General features: G+C 41.6%; 1 protein-coding gene across 2 annotated transcripts in view; it reads left to right on the top strand.

Annotated features, from left to right (window-relative positions):
* GRIN2B (glutamate ionotropic receptor NMDA type subunit 2B) overlaps positions 1 to 24143 on the top strand; it is a 423927-nt gene that overhangs the window by 208986 nt on the left and 190798 nt on the right. For both annotated transcript variants that reach the window (XM_045073121.1, XM_013057879.2), the window contains one exon: positions 20488 to 21086. In XM_045073121.1, the coding sequence (XP_044929056.1) occupies positions 20488 to 21086 (599 nt within the window). The remainder of the gene's footprint in view (positions 1 to 20487; positions 21087 to 24143) is intronic.

Genomic DNA, 24143 nt, shown 5'->3' on the forward strand with positions numbered 1-24143 from the left:
GAGCGCTAGGCTCACAGGATGGATGAAAGAGGTAGATTCTTTCCCCCTTTATTTAGAAACCAGTTAAGTCTGGACTTGCTATTTCAACTCACTGGGTAGGCCAGAAGCAGACAAGCAGGAGAGAAATGGCAACCTGGAGAGAGACAGAGAAAGTAAGGCAGTGGAGTTGGAAGTAAGAAGTTATGAGAGATTTTTTTTTTACTGTTCTGGCTTAAGAATTGATATTTGGACCAAAGTCAGTAAGACCGCCCAAGAGTAGGAGGCACCACCTGACATGTGGGCTACAAGCACATACTTAGCTCCTCAAATATCCGTTGCATATAGTCTGTCTTCTGAATATCAGTGTTCCTTGAGGAAGGGGGGACAAAGGAGAAAGGCAAGCAAGACTCGGGAGGAGAAATTTCCCCCAGGTCTCCATGATGAAAAGGCACCAGATGATATGGCCCCTTCCCCTGTTTAATTTTCAAGTACTCCCCATTGCCTACCTCCAAGTCTAAACGCTGTAAGCAGAATTCCCAGTTTCCTGCTTATAAAATGGGAATACCACTTATGGGAAGAAAAATACATGTGGCTGATAGATGTGAAAAATGTTTAGCCTCACTCTAATGAAAAATACAGAAATTAAAACAACAATGACAGATCACTTTTCACTGACCAAATTGGCAAAAATTTTAAAGACGGTATGAACTCTGGCGTATAGTGAGATCAGCACTTTTCAGACGATGCTTACAAGAGTGTGAAGCAATATGATATTTTTGGAAAATAATGTCTAAAGATGTATTAATGGCTTTTAAACAGTTAATATCCCTGATTCTTGCCTAATTCTGTGAGACTGTCTTCGTGACATCAGATGTGCAGACAGAAAAGCAGAAGCAAATATATCCCTCTCAATACTGTTTACTAAGCATTTACTGTGTCCACTACTACACTAAGTACTTCATGGTATCATCTGGTTTGCCCTGTGAATCAGGTGCATTGCTGACCCATTTTACAGGCCAGGAAGCCATGGCAAGAATGGCTAAGTAACTTATATAAGTCAGCAACTAGCCTGTCAGCGGTAGAGTTCTGTTCCAACCTAGACAATGCACCGCAGAGCTCCTGCTCTTAACCCTGAGGCTATAATGCAGTTGAGTGCTTACCTATTATATTATTTTACATATACTTTTTGTTCTTCTAGAGCTCCTCTAGAGCTTCTCTAGAAGCTTCTATCTCCGTCTCCAGCCTTTAAACTAGTGTCTGGTGCTTATGAGGTCCTTGATAATTAATCTGCTGGAGGAACAACCTAACAGAACCTTTATTGTCCTTAGAGCCAACTCCTCACTCATGCTTAAACTGTTCCCACTTCAAGAATTGGCTTCTTGCCCTGTGAATAACTGGGAATCATCACCACCACCACCATCGTCATCTTACCTGTCCTCCATGAAAATGTTCCTGCTTCCTGCTTATGTGTGATCCTTTTATTTTCTAAGCCCTGTGACACTTATGTTCATTCACTTCCTGATAATGACGTTACACTTTGCATTATTGTTTAATGTTCCAGGTGTCAGAACTGCAAACTCTTTTCCATAAAGGATAGCTTCCCATGCATCTCGCATCCTCCTTAGTGCTTAGGAAAGGGTATTCCAAGTAGTGTTTGTTCAGGAATAATTAAATGCATGTTATGGTTATGAAGGAAGTATATAAGGTGAGACTAATCATAAAACACATTCCCCAACCAGAGCTCTTGATAAAAAGACTTAAGCAAAGCATTGTGTTTTGGCACCATTGTATAAATTTATAATTTCTCAATTATATGAGAAATTACTTTGTACAAGTGACCTTGCAAGATTAATAACCCAGTGGGTGTTAATCCCTTCTGCTAGGCCCTTGTCCCCCAATTAAGGCCTATAAGATCAGACTAAATGCCTGTTCTAGACTCAACAGTTTCATTATTCCCATCCATATTACTCCTAATTTCTATCCCAGGGATGAGTATTCACTGATCAAGTTGTCTTGAACCCACATTGAGCTAATGAGCCATAATTAACCCACCTGCATGTTTACCTTTCATCTCATTACACTTCTGTTTTTTCACTTTTTGATAAAAACTCACTTGCAAAATTAACTAAATTGGGCCCAAAGTGGTTCTATCTTTATCTAATGTGTGTAACTGGTTTGGTACTCATTTGTACCAGTCATCAACTTGGGTGAAAAGAAGGGTCACATCTTTTGGTGTTTGATTTGCTGTTAAAACTGTCTCCTAAATTAATAGGAAAAGCAAACTTCACCCTTTGAAGATCTTCCTAATATCCATGCCAGATTTCTCAAGAACACCAAGAGTTTACTAACGCTACAGTTCAGCCTGATTCTAAACTTCAGATGGAAAGAGAACTGCAGTAGAGCAATCCTTGACCTTCCCCCCCACCGCCACCGTTTGTCTTTGGCTTGCAATATTTTAAGTGTATTCATTTTCTCCTTCACTGATCCCAAGATAGGTCCAATCTTCTGGGATGTTTATGTCTGGAAGGACTTCCAGAATCAGCACTATCAGTGTTAAAACTGGTCTTCCTTTGTGAACTTCCAATTCTTTACATAGAGCTGGGTTCATATTGCAGATTCTCCATTATCTCATGGAGGATTCCCTCATTTTCTTTTTCTGTCAGTGGTCTCAGTCTGGACTATAACAATGTACAGAAGAGTTTCCAGTAATTTCAAAGAAGTTGGAAGGTTGGAAGTCTCTTTTCTCCCAATAGGATCTTTGACCCCTTATTACTTCCCCCACCTCTTCTCCAGAGATCAGTGTTGTCCATACCAAGAATGATAGTTTTGTTATGCTTCAAAGTCTTTCACTTCTCCCCAAGGAGAGAATGTGTTTGTTGGTCTGTGAGTGCTTCTGGGAAGATTTAGACTTCTTTTCCAAAGCGATTCTCTGTGCTCGCATGATGAAGAATCAGCCAACAACTTTTACTAATGTTACGGTCTATCTCACCATGACCTGCTTCATGTATTTAACATGTGTGTATTCTCTATGTATAGATCTTTCTGTGTTGACTCCCTTCTGCCTTTTTGGCATGTGTACACACCGTGCAGGTGTATGCGTGCACGAACTCACAACTGAGAACATTGGCGCTTTTAGATAACATAAAATTGAATTTGAGGGGGAAAAAAAAAACCAAGGAAAATTCAGGCCTCTGAATAGAGAAAATTTTGACTCTTTAATAGAGCCTTGTGGTTTCAATATGGCTTAGATGGGAAGGAATTTGTGAAGTTTGTGCCTGAGAATCTGTGCCCGAGGTTTGGGTATACAGGAACAATGGTCAGTTCAACAGATCTGACCATCCAATTCCAACCCAACACCCCCACTGGAGTCCAGCTGTTCAAGGGTTCCTACCATTCTCGTCTTTGAGTGTGAGATTTCCTCACAACTATAATCAATGACATCACTGAGTTCTTCCAGAGAATGAGCCTCAGATCATTTATTTTACCATTGAGGGTTGGTAAGAATAGAGGTTGAGATTTTGCTAAATGAGAATACATTAGGTACAGAGCTGGGGGTGGTTTTGATGAGGAGGAATAGTGTTGGTGAGTGTGATTATTTTTGTAGACCTGTGAAGATATTTAGAAATTAGTTGATTTATAAAAGAAAAAACAAATCTGTTGCAAGGCTGCTATGTTGCCGGTGATAGAAATGTACTGTCTTAAGGGATCTGGATATTTAGAATTTAAACTTATTATTTCTGCCTGTCTCCTCTTACTCTTATTTCAAGTATTCTGGGTTTTAAGCGTCCTCACATATTTAGAAAGTGACAGCTTAGGAGCCCATGATGTTCTGAGTTGTACCAAAGGTCTGGTCAAGCTCGGAAGCTGTATTTAATTGAATGGAATGGATGTTTACTCCATGAGGACCCTGAAAACGATGAAGAATTTGTCAACCAGTTTGTGAATACGCACAAAATAAAACTTTTCCTTGCTTATATATTTTGGCCATCATATGTGGGGAGCACAGTCACACTTTATTTGTCTGAAAACTGACTGTGTGTCAGGCACTGTGCTAGGCAGCTTCCTGTGTGTTGTCTCATTTGATCTTCTTTACAACTCTATAGAGGAAGAATTAGCACTTCTATTTTATAGGAAGAGATAATGCTTGGGCAAATGAAATAACAGTCTAAGAACACACACCTATAAAAAGTTTCCAGATTTGAATATGAATTTTTAAATTCCAAATCCAATTCTCTTTCCATAGCCGAGTTATGCTTCTTCTCACTGGTTTGTTTGTTTGTTTGTTTGTTTTTTGACCTTGGCTTCTTAGTAAATCTTTTTATTTATTTATTTTTAGAGGATTTTATTTATTTGAATAAGAGAGAGAGAAAGAGAACACAAGCTGGGGTGGCAGGGGGGGGGTGCAGAAGACTCCCCACTGAGCAGGAAACCCAATGTGGGAAATAAATCCTAGGACCCCAGGATCATAACCTGATCCCAAGGTAGACGTTTAACTGACTGAGCCACCCAGGTGCCCTAGTAAGTCTTCTTTTTAAATCCATGCAAGTTTATGCCTGAGAAAGAGATGAGTATTTATTTGTATCTATTGCATAGCTTGTTAAAGGAAAGCATTCATTTTTTTTTAAAGATTTTATTTATTTATTTGACAGAGAGAAATCACAAGTAGATGGAGAGGCAGGCAGAGAGAGAGGGAAGCAAGCTCCCCGCTGAGCAGAGAGCCCAATGCGGGACTCGATCCCAGGATCCCGAGATCATGACCTGAGCCGAAGGCAGCGGCTTAACCCACTGAGCTACCCAGGCGTCCCGGAAAGCATTCATTTTTAATCTCCAAGTAGACTCTAAACCATCAAGTACATGATTTGACTTTCTTTCCAAGTGATTTGTACCGACTTGCTGTGCCACATTCTATGTTAGCCATGTGTTACACACTAAACAAACACCAGTGGCTGGATAAAGGAAAGATAGATAGGAGAATGCTGTCAGTGTATGCTGTTGCCCTTTCAGGGATGTGCCTGAAAACTTGGGAGCTGTGCAGAAAGCTCTGGTTGCAAGCTTTGTGTTGAAATACTAATCCTAAGGGCTCAATTAAAGTTATTTCACCTTTAATCTCCAGGCTAAAAAAACAATGTAACCTTCTGCTACACATTAAATACTTCAGAAGTAAGTCTTTCTGACAATTACTTAATCACCATTGTACATTTCCTGATACCCTCAGAATGAGCCAAATTTGGTCAAAGCCAATGAACATTCAGTCCTTTTGTAGTGATCATGGATAGACAGGTCCATATGAGATCTCGCCTGGGAGTTCAGAAGACTGAACTCTAAGTTTGATGGCTAAAGCCAGGTCTTCCATCCTAAACTCAAAAGGATGTGGGAAATTAATTGATTTGAACTGAGTGCAGAGCAATTGTAGGTACAGTGAGGAAAAAGTCAAAGATTGGGGTGAATTTAATTTTGTTCAGGGTATGGTACTAGAGAAAGAAGGTCAAGGTGGGGGAAAAGATTGGGGTGAATTTAGTTTTGTTCAGGTATGGTACTAGAGAAAGAAGGGCAAGGTGGGGGAAATTTCATTTCTTGCAACTGTGGAGAATAAGATGTAATTAATATTGTTGGAGTTATTAAAGTATCATAAAGATAATTTAATAAATTTTTATTTAACAATAATAATAATATAATTACTACTTAACATTAATAATTAATGATTTAATACAATATTGTTAATAAAATATTATAGCTAGTAAAGTGGGAGCCATATGCAGATTAGCAGAAATCCAAACAAAATAGAAGATCAGGTAAAAATAAATAGCTCCTTTTCTGAAATGTTATGAGTTGGCCTCAAGTTGCAGCAACAGCCTTCCCCAAAGCCCCGTAGAGCTGTGTGTGGGTCCTGGTGGCCTTGGAACTAGCTGTCGCATCACTTAGGTGTCTTTGCTCTTTTCAGTGTACATGTACAGTCTGCCTGTAATCTTTGGTACATGACATCATTCGCCAGACTTTTTTCTTTATTTTGCGGGCACATTTACAAGCAACTTCTTAACCCTATCAATGTGTGTCAAAGGGATATTGTTTTGCTAAGCATCTTAAGTAGTATTTATCTCCAAGGATACTCTAAACTATCAAGTACATCATTTGACTTTATCTCCAAGTGAGTTGTACCAACTTGCTGGGCCCAGTTCTATTAGCCATGGGTTATGTACTGAACAAACACCAATAAGCAGGGCCTTGGGGGGCAGGGTCTTATGTGAATGACCTTGGATTACTAGAGGGGACTCTGTCTAGCCACCCTTTCTACTCCAGCAGTCTCAGACTCAGCAGTGATCCTCACCAAGGTGAAGGTCATCTAGGAAGATATTTTCCCCATGAAAGTGGAAAACTGTAGAATAGATTTCAAGCAAGAATGATATAAAGCAAGAACATAGTAACTCTTGGTAGCCTTTTTATTTTTAGTTAGGCTCTTTTGATTGGCAGAAGCAAAGACCAGCTAAGTTATTTCAGAAAAAAGAAAAAAACCACAAAAACAAACCAAGCAAAAACAAAAACAAAACCAAGATACTGGGTAATTTATCGTGAGCTGTACCTGGAAAGAGCTAGAAAGCCGTGAGGAACTAAGACCATACCAGGCTGGCGACCTGCTGGGTCTCTCAACATTTTGGTCTGTATTTTGAAGTCTTTCTGATTCTCACATGGATCTGAAGACCTCTACTTCAGTCCTGTTCTGCCATTCCATAGCTTCTGTTTTTTCATTGTTTCACAGTGCGCATGACCTTGCTTTGTCATGGGCCCTAATCTAGTTCATGTTATAGATAAAAGACCCACCCATTTTTCTCTGGGTTTTGGCTCTGATTCCTAAGAGAGACAGACAGTCTGATGAGCTGGGGCTCTTCTTTTCAGATCAGGCCCAGAGTGCTTAAGGACAGGCTGCATCAGCCATGCATCCACTTCTGGTGAGTAGTACTTGTGCTGTGCGAAGAGAAGCTGAGCCTGTGGTCAAGGGAGGTTAATCTGAAGGAAAAATTAGGCGTGATTGATATACTCCTTGACATATCAAAGGAGGAGGCTTAACTGATTGTGCCTCTAGAAGTGACTCACTGAGCAACATGAAAACCCTCTTCTAGAATATACTTAATAAATAAAGCCAATTAGGTATCTGAAATGTTTTGCTGTGACCAGTGCAAGAGATCTTTGTCTTTATGTGAAGGAAAAGATAGGGGAACCTGGAAATTATTCTCAGGGTTAAGAAGTTGAAAGAATTAAGGAGAAATGAGTTTACCCTTCATCACCAAAGTTCCTTACTGAACTTTTGCGCTAACTGAGCTCCTGAGGACATTGTGTCCCACCCTGTTTACACCTGGAATCACCTCTGTTTCACCTCTGTCTTTTTTTTTTTTTTTGAGAAATGGTGAGAACTGTGTTACTATGTTATTACTAAGGGATGCTATTGTTACTATAGAGCCATTCAATTTGATGAGGCCCAAAATAAAAGATCTTAGAATATATACTTGCTTTGCTAGTAAGAAAGTTAAAAAAAAATAATATCATGCTTTCTTAATAGACTTGGAGGCAGTTTTGAGAACTGATAGCATTTAGTAGTCATCTGTGTCTTTTTTAAGTGACTAGGGCTCAGGGACTTTCAAACTAAACGCGAGAAAATTTGGTATCAGGATGCTTTTGTGAGTTGCTTAGATTTAAATTTGCAATCCTAGGTCATCTCAATGGAAGGAATGCTTAAATGATTGACCTCTTGACCAAGGTGCAGAATTACTGAAAGATATTAGAGAGCCAAAGGGTCAAGAACACAAATACACTTAGAGAAGGGAAAGATAAGAATTAACATTCCCCTAGCTTTTCTGAAGGAACACTGAACAGAAATCTTAACAAAATTAGTTTGCAGTTATTGGGAGAGAAGAAAGTTTTTAAACTGGATAGCTTGACTTCATAAAGGACGAGTCCTGTCATCCTAATCCAATCTTCTGAGATGAAAATGAAAGACTGGATAGATCAAGTAGACAGATTTATATGTAATTCATTTAGACTAGAGTGCTATGGATATGATACTGTATGGTATGTCCGTCAACCCCTACATTGCACCTGAGATAGTGGACACCGGACACCCGTAATCCACCTGAGGACAAATCAAAGGCTGAGTTCAAGGCCAGTGTTACTTTTGCTTCTATCCATAGTCATATTTGGATTGAAATGCATGGGTGCTTAATTTTCTGACTGCACAGAGCTAGTGGGAGGATTGGCAAGGAGAGAGGTAAGTATAAAGAAGCTTAGGAAATGTAACAGTCCAACCATACTGCCCTCTGTTCTCATCATTCCTATGACATATTCTAAAACTCATGTTATCACTTAACTTAAGAAAGTCATCAATTATTTGGTATATTTTGATCTTACCTTCCAATTAGCTCACCCTAAGGATGAGGATGATGACTTACACTTCATCTCGACCTCCTGCAGCACCTCATATGTATTTAATAAATGTTTGATTAACAAACAATAAGGTCATAAAGGACAGGTTGTATGATGTCTGGTAGAAGAATACTGCAGGGCAATAACATGCGCCAAATCTATTACTCATTCATTAGTAGTACCCATGTGCTAGAGAATGGGTGTATAGGAGTAAGGCTTAAGGAACTCACGAAAATAATCTGTATTACTAGCGATGAGGTAGAATTTAACTAGATGACTGTGATCATTCATTCTGTGGGTTCACAAAATAGGAGGTATAGATGGTTCAGATGGAGCTACAGAGATGGTTAAAGGAAGCTTGAAGATGTATGGGGCACTAGTTGAATGTGTGCATTCCGAAGTCATACCTAGCCAGATTCTCAAACCAACGGTGTCTTCAGGTGAATTACTTAATGTCTCTAAAGCTCATTTTCTGTTGGTGAAATGGAGGGTCATAGGGTTTACTTCACAGGTATGTGAGAATTAATAGACATAATACATGTATAGCATGTAGTACTCTATAAAGCAATTCAGTAAATATTGTAATGGGAACTGTATGTATCCTTCTTGAAGCAAGCCATCATCTATCTTGAAATCAGTTTGATTTAGTTCCATAAGAATTTTGAAGGCCTGTTACATGCCTTTCATCAAGGAAAGCATGAAAGCCAAAGGGCTGACTCTGCAGGATGATGGAATCAAGATAGACGTAGGGAAGAATTTCTGAAAGTCAAGATTGCCACTGGCCTAAGTAAAGGAGGAAAATTAAGGCATTTTCTTTGAAGACTTGGTAAATCATCTAGTTCTATCTCATATTCTCCCAAAGTGATTTAATCATAGACCTTTTCTAAGTAGGACTAGTGTCCTCTCAAGCCACTGTAGTTAATATCTGTTCTTTGAGATTTGGGGCTGGCATTATTTAACAGAGTTAAATAAGCCATGCTTATAAAAGATTGACATATTGGCACCTTTTAGCAATACTGAATTAATATAAAAATGTTGTTGCTGAGCCATAAGGAGGCTCCATTTTGTTTTGTTAACATGGATCACGATTCAACAGCCAGCTAATGTGAACCTGATAGCTTCAGGTGAATTTCTCTCCTGCCACTTCTAAAGATAATGAGACTGTGTATGTAAGACTCAGATTTGTCTGAGATGATTCATCCACAGGCAGAAGCCCAACTGTGAAAGATCCAGATTAGAGATTAATAAATGCTGCATCTGATTGTAACAGTGACTCTTCTCCAGAGAGTTCTGAACTTCTTTCTGTTTGGAATGCCAATCGGCATTTTCTTTTAAAGAACTTTTTTTTCTCCCGTGCTTGCATGCTCCCCCATCAGAGGAAAGGTATTCAGGTGAAATGCTATGCACTATAGAAATGTTGAAGACTATTAAATGTGGTTTAAAAACAAATAAACAAACTTCAAAATAAGAATGAGTAAGTGGGCCATTTGTTTACTTCCCAAGTTCTTATTTACAGGAAGGATCTCGCCAGTTTTGATCTGTCTCTTGAATGAAGGCTACTGCTTGTCCCCATTTGGCTCATCTTCTAGAGTCAAGTTGAGATATTGACAGCATTTCACCTCCCCAAGACCCTAGAGAGAAGAATGGAAATACTGGTTGGGCTCAAGGTATAGACCACTGGGGACATTCCAATGGAGTTTTTATCCATTTAACTATAGGACTGTGGAAAAAGAAGGCAAAAAAGGAAAGATCCTCAAATGGGACTGCGGTGTAACAGTGACAAGGTGGTTTCTGGAAATGTTGGCAGAGTTGGTACAACTGAGTCAGAGGGCACAGCCTGGGCCAGAGGGAGTGACCCTTGAGTGAGTTAAAAGCTAGATCTGCCCTATTCTGCCTTCTAAACCAAGTATTCCTTCTTTGTATGGGTAAAAAAAAAAAAAAAAAAGAAGCATAGGTTGTTTTCAAGGAATCGTGGACAAGCTCATGTGGTTGGAAAGAATAGTTTTGGTGTGCTTCTCTCTGTAGCAGTTGAAGAGCTGGGTATTGGTTCTAATAGACGGTGTCATACTCTCAGTGAGACTTATATCCCCATGCCATCCAGAGCATGAGGACAAGAAAACAAAGAGTATGCGGTTAGGAATTCTGAACCCTTAAGGATCCACTTTTAGTGTTAATAACCAGCAGACATAAATGAGGCATAGCAAAAGTAAGAGTTGAATAATTCTGGAAAAGGAGAGCAGTTTTCCTGCTTCATATGAAATGAAAAAAGTCTCAAGTCATCTTGGATGCAGCCAGTCAAATACGGGGTACCAGTTTCACTCTGTTGATGCCATGCATACCAGAATCTGAATGGTAAGTCTAGGGAAGGTCAGAGAACTGGGAAGCCTGGACCAAATCCTGCCAGGGGGCTGCCTGCCACAGCGTGGGGGCCAGCAAGCTCTGAGAAACCTGGTACAATTCAGATTGGCATGGCTGCACAGGGAGTTGAGATAATAATGTACAAAGCAGCAGACTGTTGGCACTCCTCACGTGCTAATCATCTCCCTGTTAAAGTCAGGCAAGGGGTGTCAGACTTCGGCTGGCCATCTGCAGAAATAGGGAACAGAGGCCAACATCAGGGCTGTTGGCAGTTTGTCAGGGACTGTGTACAATAGTTGGAACTTCTGAGTGGGCAGCCTCATCCAAAAGTGATGGAAGAAAACTCAAGACCATGAGAAAGACACTTAGTCCTTTGGATTGGACCCATGGTGAGGCTGTTAGGAAGGAAGGCTTCTTCTGGTTGGACAGGTCTGTACTCAGCCAGGCTCACATCAGGTGCACCAAATTCTGGGCCTAGAGGAATCCCATCAGCTCTAGAATATGTGGGTAAGGAGAGTTCTTGGCCAGTCCCAGTTGAAAGATTGGAAGACATGCCTGGTGATTCAAGTTCTAAGTCCTACAATTAAGAGAGGCCAAGATAGGCAGGTGCTGACGAGCTGTTGAAGACATGTATATATATTTTTAAAATGCCTGTGTGCAATTTTATTTTCATTTCTGGAGCCCTTCGAAATGCGTTGCCTCTTTTAGACGGAGGACCAAATTGGTTTGGGAGATGCGAATAAATTCAAAGCCGCGTTGATTGTGAACAGCCGTGCTTTGCTGATGTGAGGAAGCAGTGATCAGTTTTCCAATCCAGGGACATAGGAATACCGATCACCGGATGTTTAGTGAAAAAAAAAAAAAAGAAAGAAAGAAAAGAAAAAACAACAACAAAAAACCAAAACCAAAACCAAATACAAAAAACCCAAAAACTTCTCAGAAAACTTTTTTCTACCATTGGAGATATTGGCTTGTTAACCTGTGCCAAATGAGTATGACTGGTCCAAATTCTAAATTCAGGAATACTTTGTCTTTCTGTATGGAGAAGGAACAGAAGCACGAGAACTCCCTGTTTTCCAGAGATCTCTTAAAAGACCCATGTGTATGGACATAATCACTATGCCTAGAACCAGTGCTTTTGTTATTTTCAGCAACAAATGAGGTGCTGACACTCATCGCTTGATCAAATACAAAAGCCTCCTCTATCCTTCCCCTCCTGTGAGCACCTTCCCTCTTCTGTACTCCCATTGGTATGTGAATGTGATGTTCTGATCAAATATGTATGAAGAGATGGGAATGTTAATTTATTTGAGACAAATGTCAACATCTTTATTCTGAAAAACGCTGCTAGTCAGTCAAATACCATCCCCAGCATGTATTTAACCCTGTCCTTTCATTAATAACCACAGTTCTATAAACTCTACCCCCTTGGCTCACGTTAAGTGGAAAGACTTCAAAAGCATAGGCAGTTTGAAAGGTAGTATTTCATGCCTAATATTTCTTTTGTTTTCCCTTTCGGTTATATTGTTTAGTTTTATGTTGCCTTTCTTTTTATCCTGTGAAATGCCCAGATCGATAATAGTGTTGGCCACACTATTTTTTTTTTTTTTTAAGTAGGCTCCACACCCAGTCTGGGGCTTAAACTCACAACCCTGAGATCAAGAGTCACATGTGCTACTGACTGAGCCAGCCAGGTGCCCCCACAATCGATCTTTAAATTTACCTAAAAAATGTAGTCTGATAATGATAATTCTACTGTCTAATGAATACTGCTTGTTTAATATTTATACTATTTTTTCTCTTTCCATTTCACTTTCTTTTCCTACTTCTCCTTTCCCCCCACCTTCTTCCCTTGCATTTATTTAAAAGTACTTTTATTCAACCATCGAACTTGATTGTTGTTGAACTTGTCAGCTTGCTCTTTTATAGAAAATAACCTCTTAATAAAAATACAAGCCAATCCATCTGAGAGTTGTTTTGATGTGCATAATGGAGTAGGCCCTAGAGATGAATTTTAATTTAAGATGAAATGAAATAGGCTTGTTAAGATTTTGGCAGTCCTGATACCTTACGAGGGAGCACAAGCACATTCTAGAAGTTCTCTTAGTATTAGCCAAGCCCTTTTCTCCCTTAGTTAATTCTGTAATTCATTTGGGTATGCTAGTGAGAGGAACTCTGCCTTTTTATTCTTCTCTTATTGCCCCCTCTGCCTGTCTTATAATAAGCTTTCTTCTTGCTATTATTTTGTCTCTGAGTTCTGCAATAGGAAGAACCTTGTAGACATTCTCAAAGTGAATACCTTTAGTTTGCTTCTCAACTGTGCCTTACGCTTAGCAATTGAAGCACATCCAAGAAGGAGACTCAGTCAGTGAGCAAAATGGGGCAAAATTCAAGAAGAAAGCCATATTATCTTCTGAAAAAGCAAATAAGAAAAAGAATGCTGGCTTTTGCAAGAGTTGTTTAGTTATCCAGAATGGCTCTTAAACTAGACTGATCTGCTTGAAGTTTTGTTCCTGGGCTTTTGAAAACCCAGAGTGTTCTTGGTGTGCAGAGGTTTAAAAAAGAATGGATCTGGCATTTAGGAGGCAGGAAAGATCCTGATTCTCCACCAGTGAGCTTCCATCTTGTGTTTCATTTATGATATTTCTGACTAATGGCAAGGCTGGAGAACATCAGGCATTTTCTCTGTCTTGCAAGGCATTGCTCACAAAACTCTGATACTACTCAAAGGCACCCAAAGTAGCTAACACCTGCAGCCTTAGTCACCTGAAAAACTAATAGTGTAGAATCAGAATTTCTAGTCTCCAAAGGAAGGGGTTTCTTAGAGTTAGATGGGGAAAGAAAAATCCTTTCTTTATTTTGGGAGAGAAAAGATTTTATCTTCCATATTCTGATTCTACTCTGCTTGGTGTGAAAGAAAGAAAGAAGAAATAGCTAGGAGTAGGTGGACAATGGGCAACCTTGACCTCTCACCCCATCTTGGGGTAGATGGACAACCTTCCATACTTGTTTCCTAAATCTGGTGGTAGTACAGAAACTTTTCAGATCGTCTAGCAGTTCTAGCCTTTTATCAAACACAGGTCCTCCTAAAGAACTGAATTTCAGGGGCGCCGCGCGCCTGGGTGGCTCAGTGGGTTAAAGCCTCTGCCTTCGGCTCAGGTCATGATCCCAGGGTCCTGGGATTGAGTCCCACATTGGGCTCTCTGCTCAGCGGGGAGCCTGCTTCCTCCTCTCTCTCTGCCTGTCTCTCTGCCTACTTGTGATCTCTATTTGTCAAATAAATAAATAAAATCTTTAAAAAAAAAAAAAGAACTGAATTTAGAAGTACAGGATTTTCTTTACTCATATACTAGAAGGAGGGACTGGAAGGAAAATCAGATTTATTTAATCTGATTCTATATTAATGTTCTAGCAGGATCCTAATCCCTATGATGTTATGAAGTGCTCAGATTATAATAATGTGAAAGACTTTGTGATACTAGAAAAACATAATGTCAGTGGGAAAGCCAAAAAAGATAAAGTAGATTTGAGGATTATCTGGTTGCAACATCAGTTACTACATTTTTAAATTCAACAGACATCTACTATGGCCCCATCTCAGGTACTGAGTTGTGGCAGCAAACAGTGATCCTTGTCCTGGTGTTTATACTCTAGTTGGGAAGAGGCAGTAAGTTCATAATAAACATATCAAACTACTCATATAGTCTGTCAGATGGTGATAAATGTTAGGGCAAAAAGAAAAAGTGGAGTAGGATAAGGGGGTCAAGCAGGTGTTGGTATTCCCCTGTAGGGTCAGGATTGGGCTTTATTGAGAACTTGAGGTTTTAGCAAAGACTTGAAACAGGTGTGTGTGAATACCTGGAGAGATGGAAGAAGAGGGTTCCAGGCAGAGAAAATAGCTAGAGGTCTGGAGCAGGACTGTGTATGTTCAAGAGAGGTCCCAGTGCCTAGACGGAGTGAGAGAACCATTGGCAGGGTGGGACCCGTGGGACAGTGGCAGTCCAAATCGAGGGTGTTGGCTTTTTCTTTTTAGTGCATTGGGAAGCCATTGAGGGTTTGAGGCAGAGAATACCATCTTATGATTGAAGTTTTAAAAGGATTGTCCTGCTTCTTTGTTGAGCACAGTCTGTAGGAGGCTGGAGGGCAAAGGCCAGGAGACAAGTTGGCAGGTCCTTACAGTGACTGGCTGAAGGATGATGGTGGCTCTGATGGAGCTGGTGAAAATCGGTGGTGTTCTAGATACATTTTGAAGGTCAGCAGTCATGGTTGGTTGATTGGATATAGGATTCCAGAGAAAGAGAGGAGTTGGAACTGGAGGGATTGACTTGCTTTAACAGAAATGGGAAAGGCGGAGTCCAATCTTGGAAATGCTGGCCATATTTCTAAGATACCCAAGTGGACATGCAGGATAGGTAGTCTGATATGTAAGTTGAAGTTTTGGGGAAAGAAGTGTTAGAGGAATTTGCATATAAATAGGGTTTCAATCAGGAGATTGGATGAGATCTCTGAGGAGGTAAATGTTGATAGAAACAACCTGAGGCCCAAGGATTAATCCTGGGGGACTCAGCTTTAAAAGATCAGGAAGTAGAGGAGGAACCAGCAAAGGAGACAGAGGACTAGCAGCCAGTAGCTAGGAGGAAAGCCAAGAGACCATGAGGCCCTGGAAACCAAGGAAAGAAAGCCTAGCTAGGAGCCAAGTGATCAGCCATGTCAAATGCTCGTCATAGGTAAGGATGAGTGCAGGAGTGCTGGCAACACTGACTCCATCTTTGGCCCCATGCCTTGTGCCCAGGTGGTACAACTTGAGGTAACTAGTAGAGAGGCTCCCTTCTGGTGCACAGGTGTTGCCACTTGAGATAACTGGTAGAGATCCTGTGGTGCACAGATGAGAGCCCCACTTTAGATAATTACCCTATGACCTCACCTCCATGCTCCTCACTCCACAAAAACTGGAGATTGAGGTCTGGAGAGGGATGGAAAAGAGCTGTGGAGTGCTGGAGATCATCCATCTGCCCATTCCTCGGTAAATTGCTCTGATCAAAATTCTGGGTAAAGGGCATGGAATGGTTTGCTTTGTTTTTTGGCATTAATGTGTCTTCTCAGTCTGGAGGGTACCTTAGTGACCCTAACAGTGATTGCACGTGGACATTGGAGTTGGCAGTATCAAGGTCACCTCTCCTTCATTCGACAGGAGGAGTTTTAGTGAAGTTGAAAGTCTGGTTGGAGTTAGCGGAATAGAGAATGAGAGAGGAGGAATTGGAGGAAGTGAGTATAGATGATGTTTCCAAGAAATTTGTGGTGGAGGAGTAAGGAAGCGGCCACTAGTATTTTCTGCCTGTCTGCCTGGCTCCACAGGGGAGCCCCTCACATCTTATAAAAGCATGGTTTATATATATGTAACTATTCATAGCTGATTTCTGTGAGGTCAGTATGTGTCATCAGCACAGAAATTTGGAAGCAGATGAGACCATCAGTTATTTCGGTAATCTTCACCCAATAAAGGAATCTTCTTTTTAAATATTAATTCAAAACCACTTTTTTTTCATATGCCACCTAGGAATCCAGAGATGAATAAAGCACAGGCCCTGCTCTTGAGAAACATGTTTTCATGTTTCATATAGGATGGACTATATGCCTCCTATGTGATAAATATTAGGATAGAGGCACATGCAAACAATTGTGAAAGTACAAGGCAAAGAACTAACTTACCTGGGGGAAGTTCAGAAAGAGGATACAAATGAAAAGCTGACACTTGAACTAGACCTTAAAGGCGAGCATGACATTTTCCAGGCAGAGTGCTGAGGAGCATCTCTTTATCAAATAATAATCCAACTCCTGTTTAAATGCTTATAGCAATAGAGAGCTCACTACTTAGAGTTTCATTCTATTCTAAATTAACTATAATTTTTGCACACCTGTTTCTTCTGTTGAACCGAATAGTGATGTTTAATATTCCTACTCATTAGTTCCAGTTTTCTCTGTTGGAACTAATGGGTAGAGACTTGTCTTTCTAACATAGAGGTCATTTCTGTGTTTGAAAATAGATGTTTTGTTTTTGTTTTTGTTTTTTTTTAAGGCCACTTCTTTTCTGTTTTGAATAAAGGGAACTGAATAGTCTCATGTTGGGTTCCCAAGGAAGCGGACCCTGAGACCAAGGTGAGCACACAGGAGATTATTAGGGAATGCTCTTGAGATCATCACTGTGAAAAGGGAAGATCGGGTAGGAGGAGGTGGAGGGAGAAGTAAAGATGTGATGTGGTCTTAATGGAGGCTCCCACCAGCCCTGTTGGGAAGTTCTGAGAATGGACTGATCCTTCAGAGGTGTCTAGAGTCCGGGCAAGAGGACAAGGTCTTTATACTCCCTGACCAGCAGTCATTCAGGGCAATTTATCCTGGAAAGGGGTGGGGGGAGCGTGTGACTTTGGGCAAGGTGGTTCTCTCCAGCTGATGCGATTCCCAAAGTGGTCTGACAGCTACAATGTATCGCCAGGGGCATTAGCAGCAGCTGTGGTGGTTTATCCCTTATTTCCAAGTGGGTCTGTAGGGGATCTGGGGGATGGAGAAGATAAATCTCACATGCTACTAACTCTGTTTTGGAGACTGAGAGCAGAATGAAAAAGGGCTTTTTTTTGTTTCTTATTAGCAAATAAATACCATGAACATCTAAGCGATGAGGATTCAATCTAATGGTTCTAGACTGATGGGGTCTACTGTGCAATTGTGTCTTCCCTGTATTAATTATTTCTGTTTTGGTGGCCCTTTTTACATGAATGCTTTATGGATGCTTGTGAGGCAAGGTGAAGAAGTACATGCAAGCAGTAGAGGTGCCTGGGAATCATTAGGAGATAAAAATGTAAGTGGGGGGAACATAGTGAGCTGCCAACTGAATTATCTCCCTGTCCTTCATCCTGGAAGATGACAGTTCTTGTGATCGCAATGCAGGTTGGGTGCCTGCAAAGACCGGTGTGTGACCACCAGTCCTTTCCACTCTGTGCACACGTGAAGATTGTTCTTTGATTTGTGGCTTCAGCCGTAATTTGCAGAGCCTGTCACTGCCTGCGACTTAGAGTTCGCCCAAAGCTTTGTTGAAAAAGAGCTGTCCCATTCCCGGCTGCTGTATACCAGATTGATGTGTCAACTAAATTAATAACACGGGCTGGTCATTATACCGCAGAACACTTGCCCAAGCTGTAACTCTGTCTCTTGATTTCTGTTTGGCTTCATTAACCTCTTCTTGGTGCCACAGACAGAATGGGCATGTAAGGTATCCTTTATTTAATGAAGGATTGGCGAGATAAAAAGTTGAAGGGGACATTGGTGGGAGAGAGGAGTCAGAAAGGATGATGGCGGAGGATGATAGAATTAGGTGGGAGGAGGTTATGGTGGCGATGAGCTGGAGCCATATTAGTTTTTCTCTTCTTACTTTCACCTTATTTTATTGGATTTCTTCACATAGTAGCTGGCTATTTCTTTAGGAGCTCATTTAAAATTGCGAGAGAGTTTTAAGACTGAGAGAAGAGGGTAAGTTTGGTTTATACTAGATTAGTTTTTTGTTTTCATTAGCATGGGCTCATTTACTATGGACCCTCATGGATTATCTCTCAGGGCTGTCTCTCCCTGTGTATTTGAACCAGCTGTCGTCTTCCAACAAATGGAGAATTGAGGGTATTCAAGAACCTCTTTGTGATAAGATATTTCCCTTATCATAGAATGGGTTGAATTCCTTTGTTTACAGTTGGAATGCTGTCAGCCTTAGCCTGTACATTTTAAGGTATATTTGGAAGCTTTTGTCCTTTTGTTATATCCACTAGGTTTTGCGAAAACCCAAGTGGAAAAAGGGAATCCTCAAGTGAAACATTGTTCGGAAGTAACAGGAAAACAAATAGCTTTTTCTCTAAAGCTTTTCTGGGTGGGTGGTTCTGTCACAGACCTTCCTTTCCTTCTGTGGTTCTCTGTAGACCCATGACAAGTCTTGGAATAATTAAACTTTGTTGTCCTGGAATCCCACTATAATCCTAAAACCTAAGGACAAAGTCACCATTACCTGAAGAATAGTACTTGTGTTGTGGTAGGAGACCAGGGCAGTTGTGTCGGAGGCAGGGGCTGGTCACAGTTTGGAGTAAGTTCACACAAAGTCCATATTTTATTCTGAATGGATTCCCACTCCTCCCACCATTCTTTCTGCCATATCTGCTCTACTTATCTGAATTCTCCCTGACCAGGGAGTTTAAGCCAGAGGAGGGAGCTAGGATAAGCACCATTTTACCCCTAGCAGAAAGAACTGCCCTCAAACAACTAAGCATCTCCTGTTTCCTTCTGAATTGCCTGTGGAAAATGTGAAAAGTTCAAGCCACATGAAGCAATCATAGCTCGGCAGAGCCAAAGGGCTGGCAGCTTTCATTGCCGAATCAGGGTCTGTGGGTAGCAGCTGGATATTTCCCAAACTGTATTTTTTTCAATAGTGGGTGCCCCCCAAACACTCAACAATCTCCGTTGTACAAGAATATGTTCTGGAACGAAGAAATCACTGTATAATTTTGTTTAAAAGCCTGGTCTCTTGTGACTATACTGTGAAGCTCTAGTCTGGGGGGATCGAAAAGAACTGCCCCTTTTAGACACCAATTTTGTCCTCCTGGATTGTTATAAAATGGGGATGAACAATCGGATAAAAGATAGGGGCACTGACAAGAAAAGAGATGCCATTACCCAGGAGGAAGTCGGGGGAAATGGATTGAGAAAGAAGGCCAAGGCCAAGAGGGTCTTCATCTGTGGTTGCAGATTCTTCTAGCTGGAAGGCAGAGCTAAAATGCAGGGCTTGACATCTCAGAACAGCAGGTGAAATACGGCTTAAAGTGGGAGAAATTTAAAATGGCTTCTCCCTCAAAAGGAGGGAGAAAACCTACACATACTCAGAGTTGACAGAAGGCTATGTGTATAATACACAGGTCAGACTGAGACCCGTGGTGTTAGACAGGTAGGAGGAAGAATAATCTCTATGTGCGGCTCTAAACTCTTATCATACATGAGCTTGAATCCAAGTCCTTTTAACCTGTAGCTTAGGTACACAGTCTGCTCCTTCCTCTAACTTGTGTTATCTCCTTATCACGGTGGAAGACGAAAAACTCAATGTGCTATTAATCCAACAGTTATTTCTTTATAGAAAATACACTGGCCAAACCTTCTTCTCCCTGATATCCATACCAGAGTACCTCCCACCTACCAGGCCAGTGTGCTTACACCACCTCCGTCTGTAGGTTTCCGGGTAGATGGATGGCCTTTCCATTTATTCACTCTGAGTGATAAACTTCCATGGTTGTGATCAGTTCAGAAGGTTCCAAAAATGAAAAGCGTGTGTAACCCTAGAGCTCATTTGACAGCGAAACCTGACATGAGCTGATATGAGGCCATTTAGAGTCTTTATCCCCCTTAATGTGACTCTTTACATGTCTTGCAATAGAAATATTAACATGTTTGATTGTAGGAAGCTCTTTTGTGCCCCAGGGATTTCAGACAACACGGATGTAGACCTGTGTTGATTCTCCCCCTAGAGTATAGAAGGTGGTTTTAGGAAGGAAGGTATTAGAAATGTTTGCAATTCCAATTCAAACATCGCATTTTAAAAGGTGTGTGAAAAAGTAAAAAATGAACATAAACCTTTGTGCCCAGTTGATTCAGACTCTCCCTTACCATCTTTGTTTTTTTTTTTGTTTTTTTTTTTTTACCTTTTTACTATTCTAGGATGAATCCTCCATGTTTTTCCAGTTTGGCCCATCAATTGAACAGCAAGCTTCTGTAATGCTCAACATCATGGAAGAATATGACTGGTACATCTTTTCTATCGTCACCACCTACTTCCCCGGCTACCAGGACTTTGTAAACAAGATTCGCAGCACCATCGAGAACAGCTTCGTGGGCTGGGAGTTAGAGGAGGTCCTCCTGCTGGACATGTCCCTGGATGATGGAGATTCCAAGATCCAGAACCAGCTCAAGAAACTTCAAAGCCCCATCATTCTTCTTTATTGCACTAAGGAAGAAGCCACCTACATCTTTGAAGTTGCTAACTCCGTAGGGCTGACTGGCTATGGCTACACATGGATTGTGCCTAGTCTGGTGGCAGGGGACACGGACACAGTGCCCTCGGAGTTCCCCACCGGGCTCATCTCTGTGTCCTATGATGAATGGGACTATGGCCTCCCTGCCAGAGTGAGGGATGGAATTGCCATAATCACTACCGCTGCTTCCGACATGCTGTCTGAACACAGCTTCATCCCCGAGCCCAAGAGCAGTTGTTACAACACCCATGAGAAGAGAATCTACCAGTCCAACATGCTGAATAGGTGAGTGAGGGACCCAAGGCGTCCTGATGGCAGAGGGTCGGGGGAGGGCCTTCAGGACTGGGGGTGGAGGTTCGGAAGCGCTGGGAAGAGCAGTTCAAGACGTCAGAGGGTGAAGCCGGCCACTGAGATGGCAGTTCTTAGTGATGGTGGGAGTGCTTCAGGTCCAAAGCTTGCTGTGCTGGGTTCCTGTTCTGAGAAATATTCAACAGCTCCCGTTTATTGATCATTTCCTCCACACTAGGTGTTACTCAAGGGTTTTGCAGGTTTGACCTCATTTAACCCTCAAAGCAACATTCTTTTAGGGGTTTAAGAGTTGTTTCCACTTTATGATCCAAGAGAATAAGGGTCGTGGGTGTGAACGGTCCATAGTCGGTCTCCAAGGAAGAGGCTCAGTCTCTCATACTTGACTGCCACGGAAGACACAATGGGCATTGACATGAGGGAGGACCTACTGGTCCCTTTACTTAGGACCGCTGCTATACTCGGAGAGAATGGACAATAGGTTACGTGGGTCTGGAGGCACATGAAGAGGATCCTTCCCTCAGTTTTTGTCTCCTTCGCTTCCTTCTGCCTTTTAAGTTTAAGTGTCAGAGTGCCGCTGTGGAAGCAGCTTCTATGGTTGCTCTGAGTCTGATTTCTCAGTAGGAAGGGGACATGGGTGGAGTTCCGCTCCCTTATCTCCCCTCCAAATCCAGCCATGATTCCCAGGTATCCTCTTGTGGGTGTTATGTGACTGTGTAGGACAGAAGATTCTCTGTGAGGCTTCTGTGATTCTGTGATTTGTAGAAAACCACCATACACGAACACTGTAAAAACTCAGATAATGCAGAAGACTACAAAGGAGGAGGAGAAGAGAAAAATGGCCTTAAAGCCAGCGAACCAGAGATAGTCATTGTGGAAGTAATTAGAGAACATCTTTCCAGCTATTCTCTAATGCGTGTGTACCTATATGCATATAAATCTATAATTTTACATTAATGGAAACGTGACTATAATAACCTGACTTTCTCTGACTCTACAATATGTTTTGGGCCTCCATTTTACATTCTTTCTGAATTATATCTGACAAATAGAAAACTATGCAGAAAGCACATTACTCTGGTACCATCCAGCTTAAATAAAATATCAAAGCGTCCTCTGGGGAGGTTGAAACACAATTAGTGGAGGCTGAAGGTGTACCTGCTTATACTTGTTTAACCTCTGGGAGGGAGTTGGACTAAAGCCGCTCAGCAACTCTTAAATCAGAGTAGCAACTAAAGCTGACTTTTTTTTTTTTTTAAAGGTTTGTTTTAGAGAGAATGAGTGAGCTTGAGTGAGTGGGGGAGGGGCAGAGGGAGAGGGAGACTCTTTAAACAGACTCCCCACTCAGCGTAGAGCCAGACAAGGGCCTTGATCCCAGGACCCTGAGATCCTGACCTGTGTCAAAACCAAGAGTGCGCCCCTCACCCCAGAGCTCCTGTGATCCAATCCTAATATTATCCCATTTTGAACTTTGCTTTTTGCCATGCCAGTTATTACTACGTTCTTGGTTTCTTCCTCCCTCTCTAGTCATTCTGTCTCAAAGTCCTTGGCATGCTTTTCTTCCTTTTAGACATCTCTTAAATATTGGCATAAAACTCAGGGTTTTGTCCTAGACCCCCTCTTTGTCCTAGACCCTTCCATTGCCAGGACTATAACTGATGTTTGTGAATTGACTTCTGGCTGAAACCTCTCCCTTGAGCCCCAGTCTGTATCACCAACTATGAGAAGATAGGCTCTTCTGGCTGCCACAGGGCCTTAGAACACACCATATCCGAAGCTGAACTGCTTTCTCTTCCATTCCCCTCCCTCTTCCAGGCGGATCTATAGTACATGTAAAGGCTGCATCCTATTACCCAGGGGCCTCAAGTAAAAATTGCCCAGGTGTCCTTGCTTTCACTGCCCTCCCCTCTCCCAGTCTTCTAGGAGACCATCTCCTGCTGCCGTTTCCTGTGGATCCCCTCTGGAGTGCTCTCACCCGCTACATTCCAGGCCGTGCTCCTGGTTGGCTCTTCTTACCTGTATTACTGCAGGGCCTCGTAAATATCTTATGGCTCCCGGTCCTGCATCCTTCCAGTCTACATCGCGGCCAGAGTGATCAAAAATGAAAATGTGATTTCATCACTCTCCTGCTTAATGCCTTTCAGTGGCTTTTCGTTGGTTCTGTAATGAAGTCCCATCTCCTTAATGTGGTTTATAAAGTCTTCCACTGCATAGGCCAGCCTGTCTTTCCAAAACTGTGTCCTGCTGCAATCTCCCTTGGACACTGTATCCTTACAATACTGAACCTGCTTTAGTTCTTTGAAAATACCATGTTCTTTCTCACTTCTAGCTCTTTTCCCTGCCTTAAATATATTCCCCAGGAACCCCTTCCCACCAGTAGGTAAATGCTGATGCTCCTTCACCTGCCTCCTTTCCATTCTTCAGGCTTCAGTCCCAGCCTCACTTCCACTGAGGAAGCTGTTCCAGACCCTGGACTAACAGGACTCTGTTATGTGCTTTTGCCACATCTTCTGCTTTCCTAGTAAAGCCACTTTTGAGATGGCTGTCATTCTGTGCTGTGTTATGGTTTGTCCCTGCAAGTTCTGGGGAAGCAGTGACCTCTCTGTCCTACTTATTTCCATGCCCCCCACCCAGTGCCCCATGTGACAAAAGAAAGAAAGACACCTGGAGTGAATGAGTGACCTCCTCCAAGATGCTGAGCTGCCCAGCGCATTTACCTCCCCTGGAGGGTTTTTCTTGTTCTGCTGCTTTTTGCAAGATAGTAGAGATTTCCTTGGAAAAGCTTACTGTTTATTTGATTCTGTACCTTCAGGTTTTCTCCCATGGTCTTTAGTGTTAAGTTAAAATCCGATGCCGATTACTCTGCCAAATAGTAGTTCATTAAAACCAATACTAACAATGAAGACTCTCTAGACCAAAATGTCTGCCACACGATGCGAGGAAATGAAATGAGTGTTAACTTCAAGTCCATCAGTTTTCGTCCAGGAATACCTGCTTTCATCCTAAAACTTTGTCCAGGTAAACTGTCAACCTATA

This window comes from Mustela putorius, unplaced genomic scaffold (genome assembly GCF_011764305.1).
Source record: "Mustela putorius furo isolate JIRA1106 unplaced genomic scaffold, ASM1176430v1.1 tig00537227_pilon_pilon_pilon, whole genome shotgun sequence".
NCBI classification, from domain to species: domain Eukaryota; kingdom Metazoa; phylum Chordata; class Mammalia; order Carnivora; family Mustelidae; genus Mustela; species Mustela putorius.